The sequence below is a fragment of the Pseudochaenichthys georgianus genome, chromosome 4 (assembly GCF_902827115.2).
Source record: "Pseudochaenichthys georgianus chromosome 4, fPseGeo1.2, whole genome shotgun sequence".
Classification (NCBI taxonomy): Eukaryota; Metazoa; Chordata; class Actinopteri; order Perciformes; family Channichthyidae; genus Pseudochaenichthys; species Pseudochaenichthys georgianus.
In genome coordinates, this window is record NC_047506.1 from 11,702,695 (window position 1) to 11,720,752 (window position 18,058).

The window sequence follows — 18,058 nt, forward strand, 5'->3', positions numbered from 1 at the left end:
CCATCAGTTAATAATGGATATGAAAGTATGAATCCTACTGACTTCGGTGACTTTTGCTCTGATTCAATGCCAAGTAGGTTTTTGCCTACAATGCAAATCAAGTGTTTAATATGCGTAAAAACACATAGTTTGAGATCAACATTTTCTAAATTTGCTAGAAATTGTTTGCAGTAGCCGTGTGCAAAAGCACCTGGTGTTCCGCTGATATTCAGTATGTTACTATGAGAAGAAGGAGGAGCTGAAGCACTGTGTACACTAAGCCAGACAGCAGCAAGTGAACTGATGTGGAAAAGCGCTTTCTTTTACATCCCACCAGAACAAACACACACACAGACACACATACAAAAAAACGCACACACACCCCCCCCCCTTGTCATTCCATATGAAGGAGGGGACTCATGTTGCATTGCGTGCAGAGTTGTAATTTTGTTTCTGTCTGGAGTGGGTGGCATTCCCTGCGCCTTGCTAGATTTCACTGATTTACCTCGAAAAAAAACTTGAAACAATGCTACCACCGGAATCACACACACACACACACACACACACACACACACACACACACTCACACAACTGTAATTACAAAGGGATCAAAGTGAAATTCAGAGAGTCTCATAGTCCAGATAGTAGACGGCAGCGAGGTGAAACACAAATCATGAGGAACAATATGAGAGAGTGAGTCCTGGGTGAGCATCAGGTTGTGAGCGTTTTCTTTGTTTCTGTTCATACTGCAGTCGTGGATCAGCAGGAGCATCTAGGTATGTGTGAAATAAAAAAGAGACACCTTAGCGAATGATACATTAAATATCAAAGCCATATCGTTCCTCCTAGTATGTTTGTATGAGCATCGTTGCTATGGTAAATGAAGTTGTTGTGAGTTTGTCTCCGCGTAATGTCAGACTTCTTTTTGATTATCAGTCATTTGAGAGACAGGCCCCTAATTTAAAATACTCTAAGCCAGTTGTGGAGATTAGCGGCTGCCACTCTCTAATTGAGCAGATCATTTCCCTGTGATTTAAGCCACCCACACACATACACACACACACACACACACACACACACACACACACACACACACACACACACACACACACACAGCTCTCTGATTCACGTGCGGCCTCATTCTTCTTAGTCATTCATCACACCCACACACACCGTCAGAAATTCCCTTTCGGCGGCGATGAGGTGTCTCCCCCCTCGGTGGGTGAGTCCTATGTGTCTGCCGTTTGATCTCCTCACGCCTGTTAGCAGACAACCTAACATCTGAGGGTCTTGTTGCCTAGCCACTGTGCAGCCCACATGCCCGTCCACTAACACAACCACCCAGCTGACATGAAAGCCCCCAGGAGACGGTGTTGTACATGCACATCTCCCTGTTCCCCACTGTTATGCTGCTCTTGGTTGACTGGCTCTGACCATGAAAAGTGTTCTTCATAAGTGGCCAGGCTGAGACCACACCCTCGTCAGCGTGTGATAAATCACGGGGAACACACAGGCTCCTGCAGCAGGGAGGCTGAAGGCTGGGGTTACTTTGTCTGCATGTATGCGCCATGTCAAATAACACATGTTCTTTTCTGATGAAGCTGCCCCACATTGTGTTCACTGCAGGGCTTCCCAACGTTTCATGTCAGTAGACCCCATACATTTCAGCATGTGTAAGATAAGATGTACTTTATTAATAATACAAAAAGTGAAAGAGTAGAAATAGAAATAAACCAGCATTAGAGAGTAAGAAAAATATACAGATGACCGTGAAGAAAACAAATCAATAAACTGTCTGACAAATAATTTTTTTTAATTTTATTTAGCTCTGCGTCGGCTTAGCACTACCTCACAGTGGGACCCAGGTAACCCTTACCAAAAACACAACTCTTCGTCATCCTGGCTCCAGTTTGATAATAGGACAGCACGTACAGTAGCCCACACATCTCCAAGCACAGACTGCAAACCCTCCTGTTTTGGCTCCAGGTTGGCGAATACAGAAATGTAAAGAAATTCAGTTTACACACTCAGAAATGTGTGGCTTATCTTGGCTTAGGGATAGCTAATGTTCTTGCAGGATTATTGCTGTTTGAGTTTAAATGCACTTAATGTAAGTGGCTTCGGCTAAAAGGGTCATCTAAATAAATGCAATAATGAGTTTGAAGGAAAGGCCGTGTGTGTGTGTGTGTGTGTGTGTGTGTGTGTGTGTGTGTGTGTGTGTGTGTGTGTGTGTGTGTGTGTGTGTGTGTGTGTGTGTGTGTGTGTGTGTGTGTGTGTGTGTGTGTGTGTGTGTGTGTGTGTGTGTGTGTGTGTGTGTGTGTGTGTGTGTGTGTGTGTGTGTGTGTGTGTGTGTGTGTGTGTGTGTGTGTGTGTGTGTGTGTGTGTGTGTGTGTGTGTGTGGCATTGTTCTGCACTTCCTAAAGAGTCTATGAAGCAGCCCAGATTAACAGGTCTTGTGTTTTCTCTCAGAGGGGCCATTCTGCAGAGGATTAAAGCTTAGCATAGGAATCCAGACTGCTGTGTGTGGACCCACCTCCGTCACTCAGACTCGCTCGCTACAGTAGTTGTATGAAGGTGGCAAATATGTTCTTATAAATCATCAAATTCTTCATTCAATTTCTTCACATATCCAGTATTAAAAGCAAAACAATTATTTGTAAGTATGTACGAAGTGTGGTTCATTTTCTTTTTCTAAACCTGTTTATTAAATGTTATTTGATAAATGATTGGGCTGATTTGAGCTAAAGATGCTTGTTAGGAGGGTAATTAAATAGGTGCAACAATAACATTGAAGGCTACTCCTTAATTTAGGGTGCTAATGGATCTATACCAATATATGTGCATGAGTCATCAGATCCGCTTGGCTTTTATGACCCTGGTGATTGCACCAAGCGAAATTCATTCCTTCTTGACCGAGAGGCGACACGTTTGCCCATGTGACAGCTCTGAGAGAGGAGAAAGGAGCACATGGCTCTGAAAACCCACCACCTCTATTCATTCATCCTGCCATACAGTAGCAAAGACGACTTCCTTCCTAGCATTCCACATGAACATAAAGTCTTTGTAAAAAAAAAGTAATGCAATTTCTTTTCCAAAAAATCCCATACTTTTGTTATTTTTTCTATTTAGTTTCAAAATAAGCCAGGATATTTAAAAGTAGCCTTGTTGTCTACATTCCACTGATAAGTACAGAGCGATTAGCTTGGGTTGTGGTGTCAGGCGCACATGGTGATAGTTGCAGTGTTTTGATGGTTGTTAAGGAAACATACTGCGTTTTTTGTATTCAAAGTTCCCTGTTTTCTTTTGCAGAGGCCATATTTTTTGTTAGCAGAGGTAAAGGACTCGAGTGCATTCATACTTTCACATTGTTCACATCTGATGTCTGTGGTTGGATCAAAATGTCCTTGGGCAAGATACTTGTCCTCTAAATTGTTCCCATGGCCACCGGTGTGTGAATATCAGTCTCCCTGAGCCGGCGGCTCCTTCTATGACAGCCTCTGTCTCTGTGTGAATGTGTGTGAATGTGTGTGAATGTGTAAATGTGGACTTGTTTGTGTTAAAGCACTTTGACGTGTATCAAAGACTGGAAAAGCGCGATATTACTGCATTACTTTTTGTAAGTCATTTTGTATTTCTTTTGTCTATTATTTACATGATTTGTGTACCCAGTTTGCTTAATCATATTCTAGTCATTTTTTACCTTGTTTTCAATCAGTGAATCATTTAGCACGTAACTGACGTCGGTGGAATTTGCTCCAGGCAAAGCATGCTGGGAAAGCTCGTGACGGCAGTGTCAGCATCATGAAACATCACAATAGGCACATGACATTATTCAGATATTACCACAGGACACAATTCAGAGCCGCAGTATTATTCACCGAGCATGTGTTTGTTATTTGTTGATTTTAATTAATCCAGATCGAGCTCCATTCATTAGTGATGCATTCCTCTGTGCCTTTGCTTTGGACTTCCAGCTTCTGAGCGTCACCGGTTACGCTCACAGCCCTCTTAGTTTCTATTGCTCACCTCCGGCTCTGTTCAATCTTATTAAGAACACCTTCAATAGACCGTTTCCTATTTGTGTCCTCTGTATGTAGACAAAATTACATTTCCTCCCTAATGTTTCTCTTAGAAGCGCTGTGCTCAATCGGTATTGGATAGTATGTCTGTGTCATCTTATAAAAACAGGTTGTTGACTGTTAAACTGAGTTGTTTCGGGAAGTAGAGGCGATGATGGCACTCCAGCTGTTCAAAGGACAGATAAGCACTTTAGCTAGAAGAAAGCAGCCTAATGAACAAGCATGTATTATGCTCTTGATATGAATAAACCGGATGCAGCTCACATGTTTGCGTGAGAGACTCTGTGTGGAGTTGGGAACGAGGTGCGGTGCCCTTATGGTGGGTGGCGTGGCCGTGCCGTGTGAGATGAAATGAAACACAGGTGTTGAGCCTCGCAGCCAAGTTGGATGTTCCTGGATCAGTCGGTGGACCTGCTCCCGCTCAGGGTCTGCCGCATTTAACATCCACAACACCGATTTCCACAGACCGAACGTGAGCCTGCACCGTGTGCTTTGGCGATAAGTCAACCAGCTCCTTCTCAGAAGACATGCAATCACTCGAACATGTTTACACACCCTCCTACCTAGCTCTTGTGATGTATCTCCCAGTCCAGTGCACCCCTCGTACACATACAGCGGATCTAAGCAGCGGATTTAAACACATGGTTACTTCCATGTCTTCGTTGTGTTTGCACTATTCTCTTGTATTGTAGGGTTATTTGAAAGTAGACAAACATCAGTTGTAGTTTGTTTTGTAGGATCTCCTCTGCGGGTGTCTGGAAAGATAAGACCCTCATCTCACTGAGTCTTCACGCTCTGCTCCGTCAAATAGCCCTGCTACCTCACAGCCAGGCCTGACGCTTTACATTCCCCAGGACAGCAACTCCAAACAAAGAGTTGCCTCGCTAAATGTGATATTGCCTGGAAGGGAAAGGAACGAGCAGAGAAGAAATAACAGAGGAAAGCCTGATAAAGTTCCCTTATCTCTCTCTGCTGACGTTGATGTCTTCCACAACTTGTATCGTGTGCCAAATGAAATGAAGCAACGTATAAATGCCTTGTGAACGGTTATACATTGTCTTTACAGTGAGAGGGAAAACAGTTGGGAGTAATATAGCTTTCCTTACACATACATACCATCAATTACAGCAGTAACGGCCAGTATGGCAGAGGGAGATGTTGTCTTCAACACTCATACAGTGTATTACTCACATGCATGTGCTTTGCATGTAAAGTAGAGCTGTGTGATATGTGAGCAGACATTGTGATGTAATCTTGAAGTAGGAGCTTTCGAGGAGTTTCCTGTGTTTGATGGTAACCTGTGGTGGCAGGAGTCATGCAGATCCTTTCAAGTCTCGCCTTATTAGTCGAGTCAAAGTTGGAGTGCTTGGTAATTCCCACTTTCATTGAGTGTAAGGCTTTGCTACTGGGCGATTGAAATGGTTTGTTTTAACGTCCACAGTATTTTCCTAATTATTCCTGCATTTCTTTTTTAACATTATAACAAGTCTTTGTAAGCTGGCTGACATTTCCATTTAGCTCAAAGCTTTACTGTGCTCGGTTATGTACTGTTAGTTGTGTGGCGTTAGGGCTGTTGTTTAAGTCATTTGAAGGTGCAGTATAAGCTGTTCCTCTTCTGGTGCGATACATAAAGCGTAAAGCTTGTGTCATGCATGGTCTCTTCGGAAATATGTAACCATATATGCCGGTGTGAAGAGGAGGAAGATGCTTAGTGGCTCCTGTTGGTTAATCTTCTTATCCCAGCACCCGGTTCAAAGCATCTGACTGGGAGGAAGTGGGAGCTTAAAGTTTTAGTCAGTAAAAGTCTGCCATCGGCTAACAATATGAAATGACCCTTTAAAAAGACTAATCATTTGTCTATTTATCTAATATATCATTCCAATAGCTTGCATATAGACTCTTATTTCACTACTTCACTTTTTTTAAACTTTTTCTTTTTGCATTTACTTTTTAATATTTACTTTCTGTATTATTGTGTTGCACTGTTGGAGAAGCCTGTGACATAAGATTTCCATCGACATAACTACTCTGTAGATGTTCGTATGACAAATAAAGAGCCTTGAACCTTGATGTCCTTTGTTTCGAGTCTTTCAGAGGGAGCTATGCCGAGTTCAGGTTTGCTTTTCTAGCTGACCTTCCTGTTAACAGAAGGCAGCTACATTCCTGAGCCGTGCCAGTGGGAAGTGCAGGTGCCAGTCCATCTACTTTGCCAACAGCGCTTTCCACTGCCTGCTTCGATACCATCCTCTATCTACTTTCACCGTCTCACTTTCACTCTGTTTACTTTTTGCTTTCAAATTCTTCTGCTCTTTTTCCTGCCCCCACTCTCTTTCTGTCACAGCCTCTCTGTTTCTCTCCTCGTATGTTTTTGCTCTGTCATTTAGCATTTATTTCCCAGCAGGTCTTTGCTTCCCTACGCACTTCTTTGGAAAAGAAGGGAACATTAGCTTTTGATTAGACAGCAGTGTTTTCTGCTCAAATAAAGGAGCTCTTGTCCTCTCGCTGCCATGCGTTTACCTTGATAATTGGTTTCAGTGCACACCCAGCTAAGAAAGCTTCCCACAAAAAAACAAGATGTTTCATCTTACGGGCCATTTTTTTTTGCAGATGTAAATGTTTTCTTGCATGATTAGCATTTTTCTCGGTTCAGTCTAAAGGAACTGTAGGTGGTTCAGGTTTTATGTGAAACTTTACAACCTAACGCACAACAATTAAGCATTGTTATACATTGTTGCTTGTGTTTTGTGTTTGTTAGGTTGTGCAAACCCAGAGGAGCTGACCACGGAGCGAGCCCATTCTGCTGTGGAGAAGATGTTCGACACGCTGAGAGGTTTGAGTCACGCCAGAGATCACCTCAAGCAACTGCGCTCCGTCTACACCGCCAGCGACGGAGTTCACCAGGTCAAAAACACACATACACACAGACTGTTAACATGAAAACACACACTTTATGTTGCAGGGTGGGTTCCTTTTAGCGGTCAAATCCAATCCATTACAGTCAAGACAGTTCCAACAACATATCTATATCCACCAGTATACTTAAGAACGGAATATGACTTGCTCCTTACACACAGCTTGTTTCCCATATGTTTTATTCACCATTTGATCGCACCCTTGCCTGACCAGTAACAGAGGCACATGTTTAGCAGAGCTTCTTTGACCTCCCAGGTTGAGTCACTGGCATACAGCACAGAGAAAGAATACTTTTCTTAGAGCTTTCTCCACATACAAGGTTCTTACCTTTTATGCAATACTGTCAATAGTGCAGCTTCACCCACATGGAAGGAATATATATCAACCTATATATTTTTAATATATGTCACATATATGTTTAACATATATGTGACATATCTGAAATTGGACCCCTACATATATGTCTCTGAACATGTACATATATATCCATATATGCTCACACATATATGTACATATATATATATATGCACATAGGTTGCACATACAGTATATGCACATATAGGTTTCACATATATGCGCATATAAGTTTAGCCTATATGTGCATATATGTTTATTTACACCTATGTTCAAGGTGTATACATACCTACATAACAAAATACAACACACACAATGTATAAGTCATTAACTGTCAATTATTTAGTCTGCTTTTGGCGAGCCCTGAGCTGTCAGCTTGTTGTTGATGGCTGTACCCAGCTGGCCTTTCGTTGTGTGTGGTCACTTCTTCATTGTTGCCTCTACAGAGAAAAGAAAAGGACATAATGAGATGACAGTGTAAAAATGCTCCAAGTCTTCTACAGACTCCAAGCATTCCACTCCAAAGTGTTGCCAAACCACCTGGTGTAGTGCACACGAGCGCCCCTGTGAGTTTATTGGCAGATAAAGCCCAAAGCCTTTATTCAAACAGATGATCTATTTTATTAGTGATTTGGGTCATATATATCATTACTATTATTTTTGAATTATCTGAAAAGTCAGTGCATTTACCAAATCTGTCTAAGAAGCTGCTAAGTTTACAATTATTAGTTAGAATTAGGTAAAGTTTGGCTTTTCAAAATACTGTTTAATACTTCACTCGTATACAAACAACAGAGATCATCAGCACGGGTTGTTTACCAGAAGAGCAATAAGATATGCATTGCAATCAAGAACATTAATTAAAGACATGATATGGCACAAACACAGTACAAAGGGCATGGTCATTGATTAAGGGTGAGGATGCTGGTTATTTAACACTGCAGAGGAGAACAATTAGTGTCATGGGGTTATTAACGACTACATATTCTATAACACAGAGGACACCACAGAGGAAGCACACTAGCCCAGAACATGGGTTCTATTAGAAGAGAGCTGTGATCAAGAAGTGAGCAATTGAAAATGTAGTGATCACCCTAGGTTAGGGGTGTCAAACTCAATTTCATCGCGGGCCACATTAGTTTTAGGGTTGCACTCAAAGGGCCGGTTGTAACTTTAAGACTATATAAAAATACATATATAAATATATATAAAACAATGTATTATATATTACATTATTGCCTCTGCATTGGATTATTATCGGATAGGGTAATAACTTCATAATTAACTACGTCTGAAAGCAGAAGTCTAGGGCAAATAATTGCAAGTCTCTTCAGTGTGCATGTCACAAAACAAGATGCATCGTGGGATATGTAGTTTATGGGCAACGTGCTTCTGTAAAGCGGCATGTAACCGTATAATAAACATATTATATTCTTTGCAAGCTCTTGCGGGCCACATAAAATGAGGTTGCGGGCCGGATTTGGCCCCCGGGCCTTGAGTTTGACACCCCTGCCCTAGGTGCTAATCCGTGCAGATACCATTAATGGGTGTCCTCCTCACTTACCTGATGCTGATCCTGATCCTACCATTGATAGCTAATAAATAGTGAAACAGGGATGGTTAAAGTAGTCAACTTGAGGCATCTCTATTAACTTTTATTTTGCTTTCTAAATTCATTCGTTTTTACTCACCGATTATGGCCGCCTTTTTCCCTGGGTCCAGGGCTTCCAGCTGCTCCCCATCACCTCGCTTTGGCTTGCCACCTAAAGTCATATTTCATAATTATTATTTTGCAAATGAAAAGTGGGTAATCCTGCTGATCTGCAGCAGCTAATGTGTACATACTAATGGCCCACACTTTAGGCTAGAGTGGTTGTCCAGGAACAAATGACACTCAAGGTTCCTTGGGAGTGTTCCAAATAGACCCATACACATTTGGTTTCCAATCATACACTCTGAGTTATGGGGGACCTTGAAATGATAACGTTTGAGAACCACTGGGCTAGAGTATGGGACAATTGTAAAAAAAACATTACTCGCAGCAAATTGCAGCAGCGAAAACAGAGAGTAAGAAAATAGTTCAGTGTTTCCATTCTTCGGTGAATCAGTTTAGAAACAAAAACACATGTGTAAACTGCCTTTCTTTATTAATGACAGGATTGATTTAAAGAGATTTTGAGGTTACCGTTGAGGTTGCTCTGAAGCAGGGTTTCAAGGGAAATGTGCCGAGGAGGAGAGTTCACACCATTTTGCAAAAGACTCCTGACCCCTTCACAATTTCAATCTGAAAAATATTGCAATACAATAATACTTACGCTTTATTATGAGGTCTTTCAAATGATCATTTTCATTTTTCAGGGCCAAGTTTGCATCCCTCTGCATCTCACTTGCAGCCCACACACACACACGCACACACACACACACACACACACACACACACACACACACACACACACACACACACACACACACACACACACACACACACACACACACACACACACACACACACACACACACACACACACACACACACACACACACACACACACACACACACAAGTTGATTGTTTACCTTAAACAGTTACTGTTATGCAGCTAAATCTAAACTAATCTTTACAACACGCAATGGATGCAGTCAGTTACCTTTTTCTTGGAAATAGGTCTCTCCTCTTCGTCCAGGTGAGCCCTCTTCTTAGCAGGACCCTTCTCCTTCTCCAATTTCGAGACAATTGTATACAATATGTAGTGGGTGTCCCTGCTTCTTCTCTCTCTCAGCCAAGGGGTCCTTGGTCTGAAAACGTTGCCTGGTTTACAGGCTTTTGTTCATTTAATTAGTTGCTAAAGCTAAATAAATATGGATAGCGTGTACATACTTGCAACCTCGATGATCCTGGCTTGATCCACCGGCTACTGTCTATTAGCTCCCTTGCGTCCATGGCGCCATTCCACCAAAAACTAGTTTTTTCGTCGCCATTCAAGTAATTCTCTTCATGAAAATCTCGAACACAGTCAATCGGCAGAATGCTCCTAAGTCCCTTGTCACTACCTTCTGTCCACTCCACCAAGGCAAACGTGCACATGGTGACATTAATGTAATTTAATTTGTATGTTTGTTCTGTCTGTTTTCCTGTATCCGCGAGCGGTTGGAATAAACAGGGGATGACGTCATGAATGCGCGCTCGTTGTGAGTGGCGCTTTTCTATGACGTCACATTCTGCAACGAATGTCTCTATTATTCTCTAATAATATAAAAAACGGAAACAATTAAAGGTAACATTTAGTGAAAACTTGTGCTTCAGATTATGTGTTTTATAGGGCTGTCAGTCGATTAAAATAGTTAATCGCAAATTAATCGCACATTTTTGATCTGTTCTAAATGTACCTGGGGAATATTTTTCAAGTTTGTAATACTCTTATCAACATATGAGTGGACAAATATGCTTTATGCTAATGTTTATTCTCATGAATATTATTATTAAACACAACAACCTCTGAACATTACACATATTCGCATATTACACATATTCGCCTCAATTCAACCTGGAACCTCTCTCATACAATAATACAATACAAATGGGGTGTGTGTGTGTGTGTGTGTGTGTGTGTGTGTGTGTGTGTGTGTGTGTGTGTGTGTGTGTGTGTGTGTGTGTGTGTGTGTGTGTGTGTGTGTGTGTGTGTGTGTGTGTGTGTGTGTGTGTGTGTGTGTGTGTGTGTGTGTGTGTGTGTGTGTGTGTGTGTGTGATCGTTGGAGCTATGTGCAACTCAAGGCATATGCTCGAACGGGAGCTGCCTGGACGCTGCAATCATGTTGCGCGCACTATCCGTGCTGACTTTTCATACAATGTCCCACTGTCTGGCTTCCTGCGTAAAGTCAAGTGCTCGGCGCAGTTGTCGGCGAAATGTCGCTCCTCTGTTTTCATTTAAACAGCTCCTTATATCCGTTAGCGCAGCTAGCTAGCACCAGATGCTAACAACAACAATACACGTAAGGTCTCTCTCTCGCTCGCTGGGGCCACACATACACACACCCTCCCGGTCCTCCCAATAGCCAGTCGGAGCCTGCCAGTGAGCGTGGAAGTGTGGTCTGCTGCAAGCGGGCAGCAGGAGCGGGACTGTCAGCATCAGCTTGTAGATGGTATTTTAAACTCGATGCGCTCTGAAACTACGGGGCGGCCGAGGAAAAAGAATACACATGCGTTAATCGCGTTAAAATAATTAGTGCCGTTAGTGCGTTAACGCCTTATTAACGCATTAACTTGACAGCCCTAGTGTTTTAACAATAATGTACAATTATCAAATATTTAATAATTTACTAATCTTAAACTGATCAGCTGACGTCGAACGGATATAAACATCCGGTTCCGGTCCTGGGTGAAATAACTAAACCAAAAATGTTGCTTCATACAATAAAACATACCGTAATCAAACAATATTGTCTTTATACATTGAATTGTCTTGGGCAATCCGCAAACCTCAATCTGCATTGAATGGAAATAAGTACAATGATTAATTCATGTAGTTATATAGAACTTTGGAATAATATGCACTTTACCACATTACCTTGCAAAGACCTATATGTAGGCATTCTGTATGACATATATGCAAAAAGACAGATATATGAGCTATATATGAGGCATTATGTAGGAGATATATGCAAATATATGAACCTGACTTTGGCATATGTGGAAATATATGAGCTATATATGACACATATATCTCCTATTAATCCACATATATGAAACTGAATATGGCATATATGCAGCATATATTCTGCATATATTTGCCATATATGTTCATATACTTGCTTTACGTGTGGGCACTGCTGATGTCCTTCACTAAGATTGGGCATAGCAATAAATTATAGTTCAGGTGCATAAAGGTAAGTCGTTGAGAGTTCAAGATCCGTTTTTATTTTCTTGCTTGAAATAACTTTTTTAGCAAATGGACAAAAACAAACTAGAGCTGTGCTTGATCAAAAGCCTTTCAACACTAGGCACTTCTATGTCCTTTTGTGTGACTTGAACCTCCTTGAAGGTCTTTGATTGATTGGGTTTATTTTCCAATCCTTACATAACCCTTCATTCAATCATAAAAACATGATTTACGAGGCCTTATTGTCGTTGGAGGAGTTGCAGGTGAAATATGTATTTACTTAAAGGTCACCTAGTATGCAAAATCCACTTTTTCGTGTCTTTTATAAATAAACATGTGTCCCCTCTGTGTAAAGAGATTCTGAAAGTTTCAGGAAAACAGATTATCTCACTTTTTGTCCTGATCCATTTATATAGAAACCTGTCTGAAAATGAGCTGATCAGATTGTGGCCACTTTATGATGTCACAATGTTTTTTTGGGTTGTGCAACCATTAGCCAATAACGTTATCACTTGAATCTCCTCCTAGAGCACCATTGTGGTTTTTCAAAATGATGACCTTCTCGGAGGGGCATGGGGAGGCGCAAATAATTTTCATTTAAAGCTACAGACAGAGAATCAGCCCTTTTTGAAACAGGGCTGAAACAGAGGGGTTTATGGGATGCTTCAATGCATGATCTGTTTGGTAACACTTCAGAGACATGTTTTGTATATATTTAAGATCTATAATATATTGTTGAAAAATAGTATATTAGGGCACCTTTAATTAAGCCGTTTTGTATCTATGTTAATGCCATCTTAATATATTTAAGTAGTTAGTACAACACCTTTTACAATTTTTGGGAACATTTGTATTTACTTTTTTGGCAGAGAATCAAAACATGCCATCTGAATCTAAACTTTATATAATTTTAAGAAGTGTTGTTGCTGGATGTCATTACTACTGAACATCATCTCATCCATGTCATAATAATAAAAGTGTCCATATCCGTGTGTCTATGTATGAGTGTGAGTCTCATTGTGATTCTGTTGGGACCATACTGTCTGTCCTTGTTCCTGCTGCATTAAGAAAATGATTTCATATAAAGAAAGGGCAGCGTGATGATCTTTCAGCTCCAAACTGTTCCTGGGAAACGTCTTTCAATCTCTCAGCCTCTCTCAGCATGCAGTCTCAGCACCTGGAGAGCCAATAGCTGTCAGCCAGGATGTCTTCCTCTTATTAAAGATGTCCTGAGTGCAGAGCTTCTAGGTACAGACTAAATTGACAATAGCAATTTAATTAACTAATAAAGATGAGAGCATAATAGTTTTTTCCGATGGCTTCAATCACGCTCTGTTTATGCCACTCATAATCAATCAGAGCAGCAGACAGCAGCACTCATTTGCTTTCACTCACACATGTAAACACGTTTTGGAGCATAACATTTGCACGTTTCCAGAGCACATGTCTCTCTGAGTAACCCAACAGTGTCGAATTTCGTGGAAGAAAATATCAATGAGTGTCGTAGGCTGTAGCAGCTGGTGTGTGATGCTGTCTGTAATGAGACAAGCGTTCACACTAACGGTACGTCCACACAGCAGCTTTTCAAAAATCTTGAAAATCTTGGAGCTGGGCGTGTCTGACAGCTTGGGGATTTTTTGCGAGCAATGCGACCAACCAATCACATGAATCTCCCGCCCCCGACATACAAAGCAAAAAACCCCGGGGATTTTATGCGAGCAATATATATATATATAAAAACTCCCCAAACAGGCGAAAACCTACCAGTTTCACCCACTGTCTCAGCCACCTCCCTCCATGCCTGGTTCCTCCTGTTTGTATCCCGTTAATAGTTCTGGTCGTAAAGAACCGGGTGATTTGCTACCGTAATTTCTCGTTTGGAATATGAGGAAATGAACTGCGGTCTGGCTCTCCCTGCTTACACGCGGTTTGATTGGCTAGCGCTTCTACTGTCAGATTTGCATAAACGTGTTTGATTGGCTGGCGCTTCCAGCTCAGCTTCAAAAGTTGAACATTGCTCAACTTTGGAATCCTGGAAATCCTGGACATCCTGGAAATCTTCGCTTCGCTCCCCCACAATGCAGTTCGGCGACAAGCGAGGCAAAGTGACGTCATCCCCATTCAAAGTCAATGGGCAGAGAAGCGTTGGAAGCGGTGGAAGTTGCTTCTGAAGCTGCTGTGTGGACGTACCGTAACGGCCCGTCTACACTACAGCGTCGACAGCGTCGAAAACTCCAATCTGCCCATTCACTTTCAATGGGGTGACGTCACGTTGCCTCGCTTTTTCGCCGAACTGAATTGTGGGTAGCAGAGCGGTCCGTCTCCGCCGGAGTAGCCAGCGCCAGCCAATCAAATCCCGTTTCGGAAAATCTGACAGCTCAAGCCGTAGCCAATCAAACCGCGTCTAAGCTGGGAGAGATATCCCGCCGTTCATTTCTATATTTCAAAAAAAGTTGGAGGAGAAACTAACTATCGCCGTAGCAATCACCCGGTTTTGTATGACCAGACCCTCTTCACCTACCGGGATACAAACCGGAGGAACCAGGCATGGAGGGAGGTGGCAGAGACAGTGGGGGAAACTGGTAGGTTTTCGCCTGTTTGGGGAGTTTATATATATATATATATATTTATATATATATATATTGCTCCCATACAATCCCCGGGGTTTTTTGCTTTGTATGTCGGGGGCGGGAGATTCATGTAATTGGTTGTTGGTCGTGTTGCTTGAATAAAATCCCCAAGCTCCAGACACGCCCAGCTCCAAGCTTTTTTTGAAGCTGTAGTGTGGACGCTCCGTAAGGGTAGCCAAATATTAAATCATGGTATATATCATTGTATATCAGAGTCACGGTTTTATTACAATACACATACTGTAAATTAGATTGTTAAAATACTTTGCATATGTCTGGCAATCATGAACTCAGATTACTTCCTTATCTGGATTTATTTTATAAATCTATTGATTTGTAAGATAGGGAATAAGACAATCAAAGACAACGTGCACACACGTGAGCAGCAGGTGTGGTGAGGCTGAGGTATTGGCCAATGGTCTTTATTATTTACAATTTGATTTATTTAGAATGTGTAAAACAATTATACAAACATTTAACATGAGAATTGTTTTACAATACAAAATTAAGCAGTGTGAAATTGATATACAAAAATATTACTGATTCTAAATTATATATAAACAAATAATCTACTTAATTACACATCCATTTTTCTTATAGAAATACATTTGTTATTTTAAAACAAACAAAACAACAAATAAATAAACAAACAAATACATAAAAGAGGTAAATTATATTCAAACACCCAGTTATGATTAAACAACGTCATCTCAATCAACATGGTCTCTCATAGAAAACGATTTCTTACAAATAAAATACATCCAGATAGCTACGACCATTTGACCAATGACCACATCAGTGAATACTGTAAAGAAAAGGGTCAGATTACCCAAATTGTAAAATAACATATCCTACGTTTCCCCCTAGTTAAAGGTGGGGTAGGTACATTTGAGAAACCGGCTCGAGATACACTTAACATCCCGATAGCAATGAAAATCTTAAGTGCTTTCCACATCATCTGTGGAAGCCGTAGCACTGTAAAAAGCACGACCAATCATTTTAGCCGGCCCGGCTAAAATAACTGGATGGCCTACCTGCCTGTCAGCCTTCCATCTGTGCACAAACTTATCTCGTGCCCTCATTGGTCATGTGTGCGTTTGTGTGTGTTGGGGGAGGGGCTCTGTAAGGAAGTGGCAGATTTTTTCCGGCTGTGTATTTTCAAATTCTAGCGCACTCGAGCTGGTTTCTCCAAAATTACCTACCCCACCTTTAAGGTTATGAGTTTCAGTGCAGTTCTTTTTAATTATTTAATTACTTATTCTAATTTGTTTTCTATATTGCCTGATTTTTTACGGAGGTCTAGTATAGTTGGAAAGTGTGGACCCCAAAAATCAGTTTGGGCCCCACAATTGTGTTACACAAGGATGTGTGTGTGTGTGTGTGTGTGTGTGTGTGTGTGTGTGTGTGTGTGTGTGTGTGTGTGTGTGTGTGTGTGTGTGTGTGTGTGTGTGTGTGTGTGTGTGTGTGTGTGTGTGTGTGTGTGTGTGTGTGTGTGTGTGTGTGTGTGTGTGTGTGTGTGTGTGTGTGTGTGTGTGTGTGTGTGTGTGTGTGTGTGTGTGTGTGTGTGTGTGTGTGTGTGTGTGTGCGTGCTTACACGGGATCTTTTTTTTAAGCTTTCTGGATTAGAGTGTTGTTGTGTGTGACCACGGTGGTTTGCTGTTGGTTTTGTCTGTGCGTGCGTGAGCGTGTTATTCAACCGGAGGTGAATCATTAATGTGTTTACTCCCAGCTTAGCTTGTGCAGGCTGACCCAGGTATTCATGTCATGTTGGCAGAAGTACATATTAGTTTATACATAAATCATGTTTTATACATCATGGACAACAGGATTCCCCCAGGCCTAATTCTGCTGCTCTGCAGGGACTGGATGAGTGGGTGTGAGAGTGATGATGCATGTGGGCGGAAACACCTGGAACATTAGCATACAAACAACTGTGTGTTTGTGTAGGTGTGCGTATGTAATGCTTGAATCATCAGTTACGTAGATTGATACTTTTTTACGGTCAAGATGTTCCGACATCATCGGAAGAGAAAGTTTTGTTCTACACTTGCTTCACATGTTTGTATTTAGCCTTACTGTCACTAACTTAAGTGGATTTTGAGATGATAGGACCCTGGGTACAGACATTCAAAAGACCCCACAACAAATCCCACATGGGGGCAAGATATAAAAACGTAATTCTTGTTAAGCCTCGTTTTGTTGTTGTATTGTAACTTCTTCTGTTTGTGTTTCATCCGTCTCTAGTTTTGTGTTTCTTTGTTGTCATTAGGGGTCTCTTTGTAATTGTTTTGAGTCTCTTTGTAGTAATTATTAGTTTCTATGGGGTTGTTTTGTGTTTCTTTGTAGTCATTTTGTGCGTTTGTTTTAGGTCTCTTCGTTGGGCTTTTGTGCCTCTTTGTTGTCATTGCATCTCTTTTTGCCCAATAGCCGGATCACTGTTCCGTTAATGGTTACTAACTCTAGCCTCATGTCAAATGAAAGTCATTCACTGTACTGGAAGGTATTTAACCTTTCTATTTTAAGACCTTTGCTATTTGGAGTTCTTAAATAAAGCCCTGCCAAGTCTCATCTGGGTCTTTATTGTTCTCTTAGACAGCAACCTTTAAAAAAAAATAAAAAAAAACAAGGCTCTTGAATTCTTGATCCGCGAGCTTTGAGGCCTATACATGGTACATTCCGTCCTGGGTAGCTGGGCAGAGAAGGCTTTTTATGGATCACCTTTTAAAGAATCTGAGGAGGCATGTCTGAGACTTAAGTCGAGGTTCTGCAGTTCAGCTCCCACAAGGACATCAACATCCTGAAACTCTGCTTTTCACTGTCAAATAGAAGGGGATGGAAAAACTGTATTTTCTATGTGTTTAGCTCATAACTATGGAAAAGGGATCCAGGTTGTGTTGCCTGTTTTGAAAAGGCATGTTATGTATAGGATAGTGTCAATATGTTTATATTATTGGAAATAAATGACTGTTTTCATGGGTACATACATTTAATTTTCGGTTTTACACATAAGGGGTGAACACCATTTACTCTGTGTAAATAAAAAACAAAAAAGCATTGGTCAAAACAAACGAAACAACCTGCATGTAATGAGGATTAAATGGAAATCAAAAATATAAACATGTGAACATCATGGTGGCGCTCAGAGAAATGTAAAAGGCACCACAGTCAGTAGGATACATTACATCAGGACCAAGACTTTCTGAACAACATTTAATGGGAGCCTACAAA

The 18,058-nt window shown here is 41.2% G+C and overlaps 1 protein-coding gene and 1 long non-coding RNA gene across 4 annotated transcripts in view; one reads left to right on the top strand and one right to left on the bottom strand.

Moving 5' to 3' along the window:
• The window catches only part of scfd2 (sec1 family domain containing 2), a 102,017-nt gene that overhangs the window by 75,473 nt on the left and 8,486 nt on the right, over positions 1 to 18,058 (top strand). Inside the window, exon 6 of the mRNA XM_034081421.2 lies at positions 6,814 to 6,959. Within this exon, the coding sequence (XP_033937312.1) occupies positions 6,814 to 6,959 (146 nt within the window). The remainder of the gene's footprint in view (positions 1 to 6,813; positions 6,960 to 18,058) is intronic.
• LOC117445650 (uncharacterized) lies at positions 6,993 to 10,486 on the bottom strand. Of its 3 annotated transcripts, none has more exons than XR_004552032.2 (5): positions 10,202 to 10,486; positions 9,972 to 10,144; positions 9,511 to 9,609; positions 9,017 to 9,088; positions 6,993 to 7,765 (listed from the first exon to the last, which is right to left on the bottom strand). It is a non-coding gene; the product is annotated as an uncharacterized lncRNA (long non-coding RNA). The 3 variants fall into 3 exon arrangements; XR_011643136.1 differs by adding an exon at positions 8,890 to 8,920 and having other exon boundaries at positions 9,972 to 10,486; XR_004552031.2 differs by having other exon boundaries at positions 9,972 to 10,486.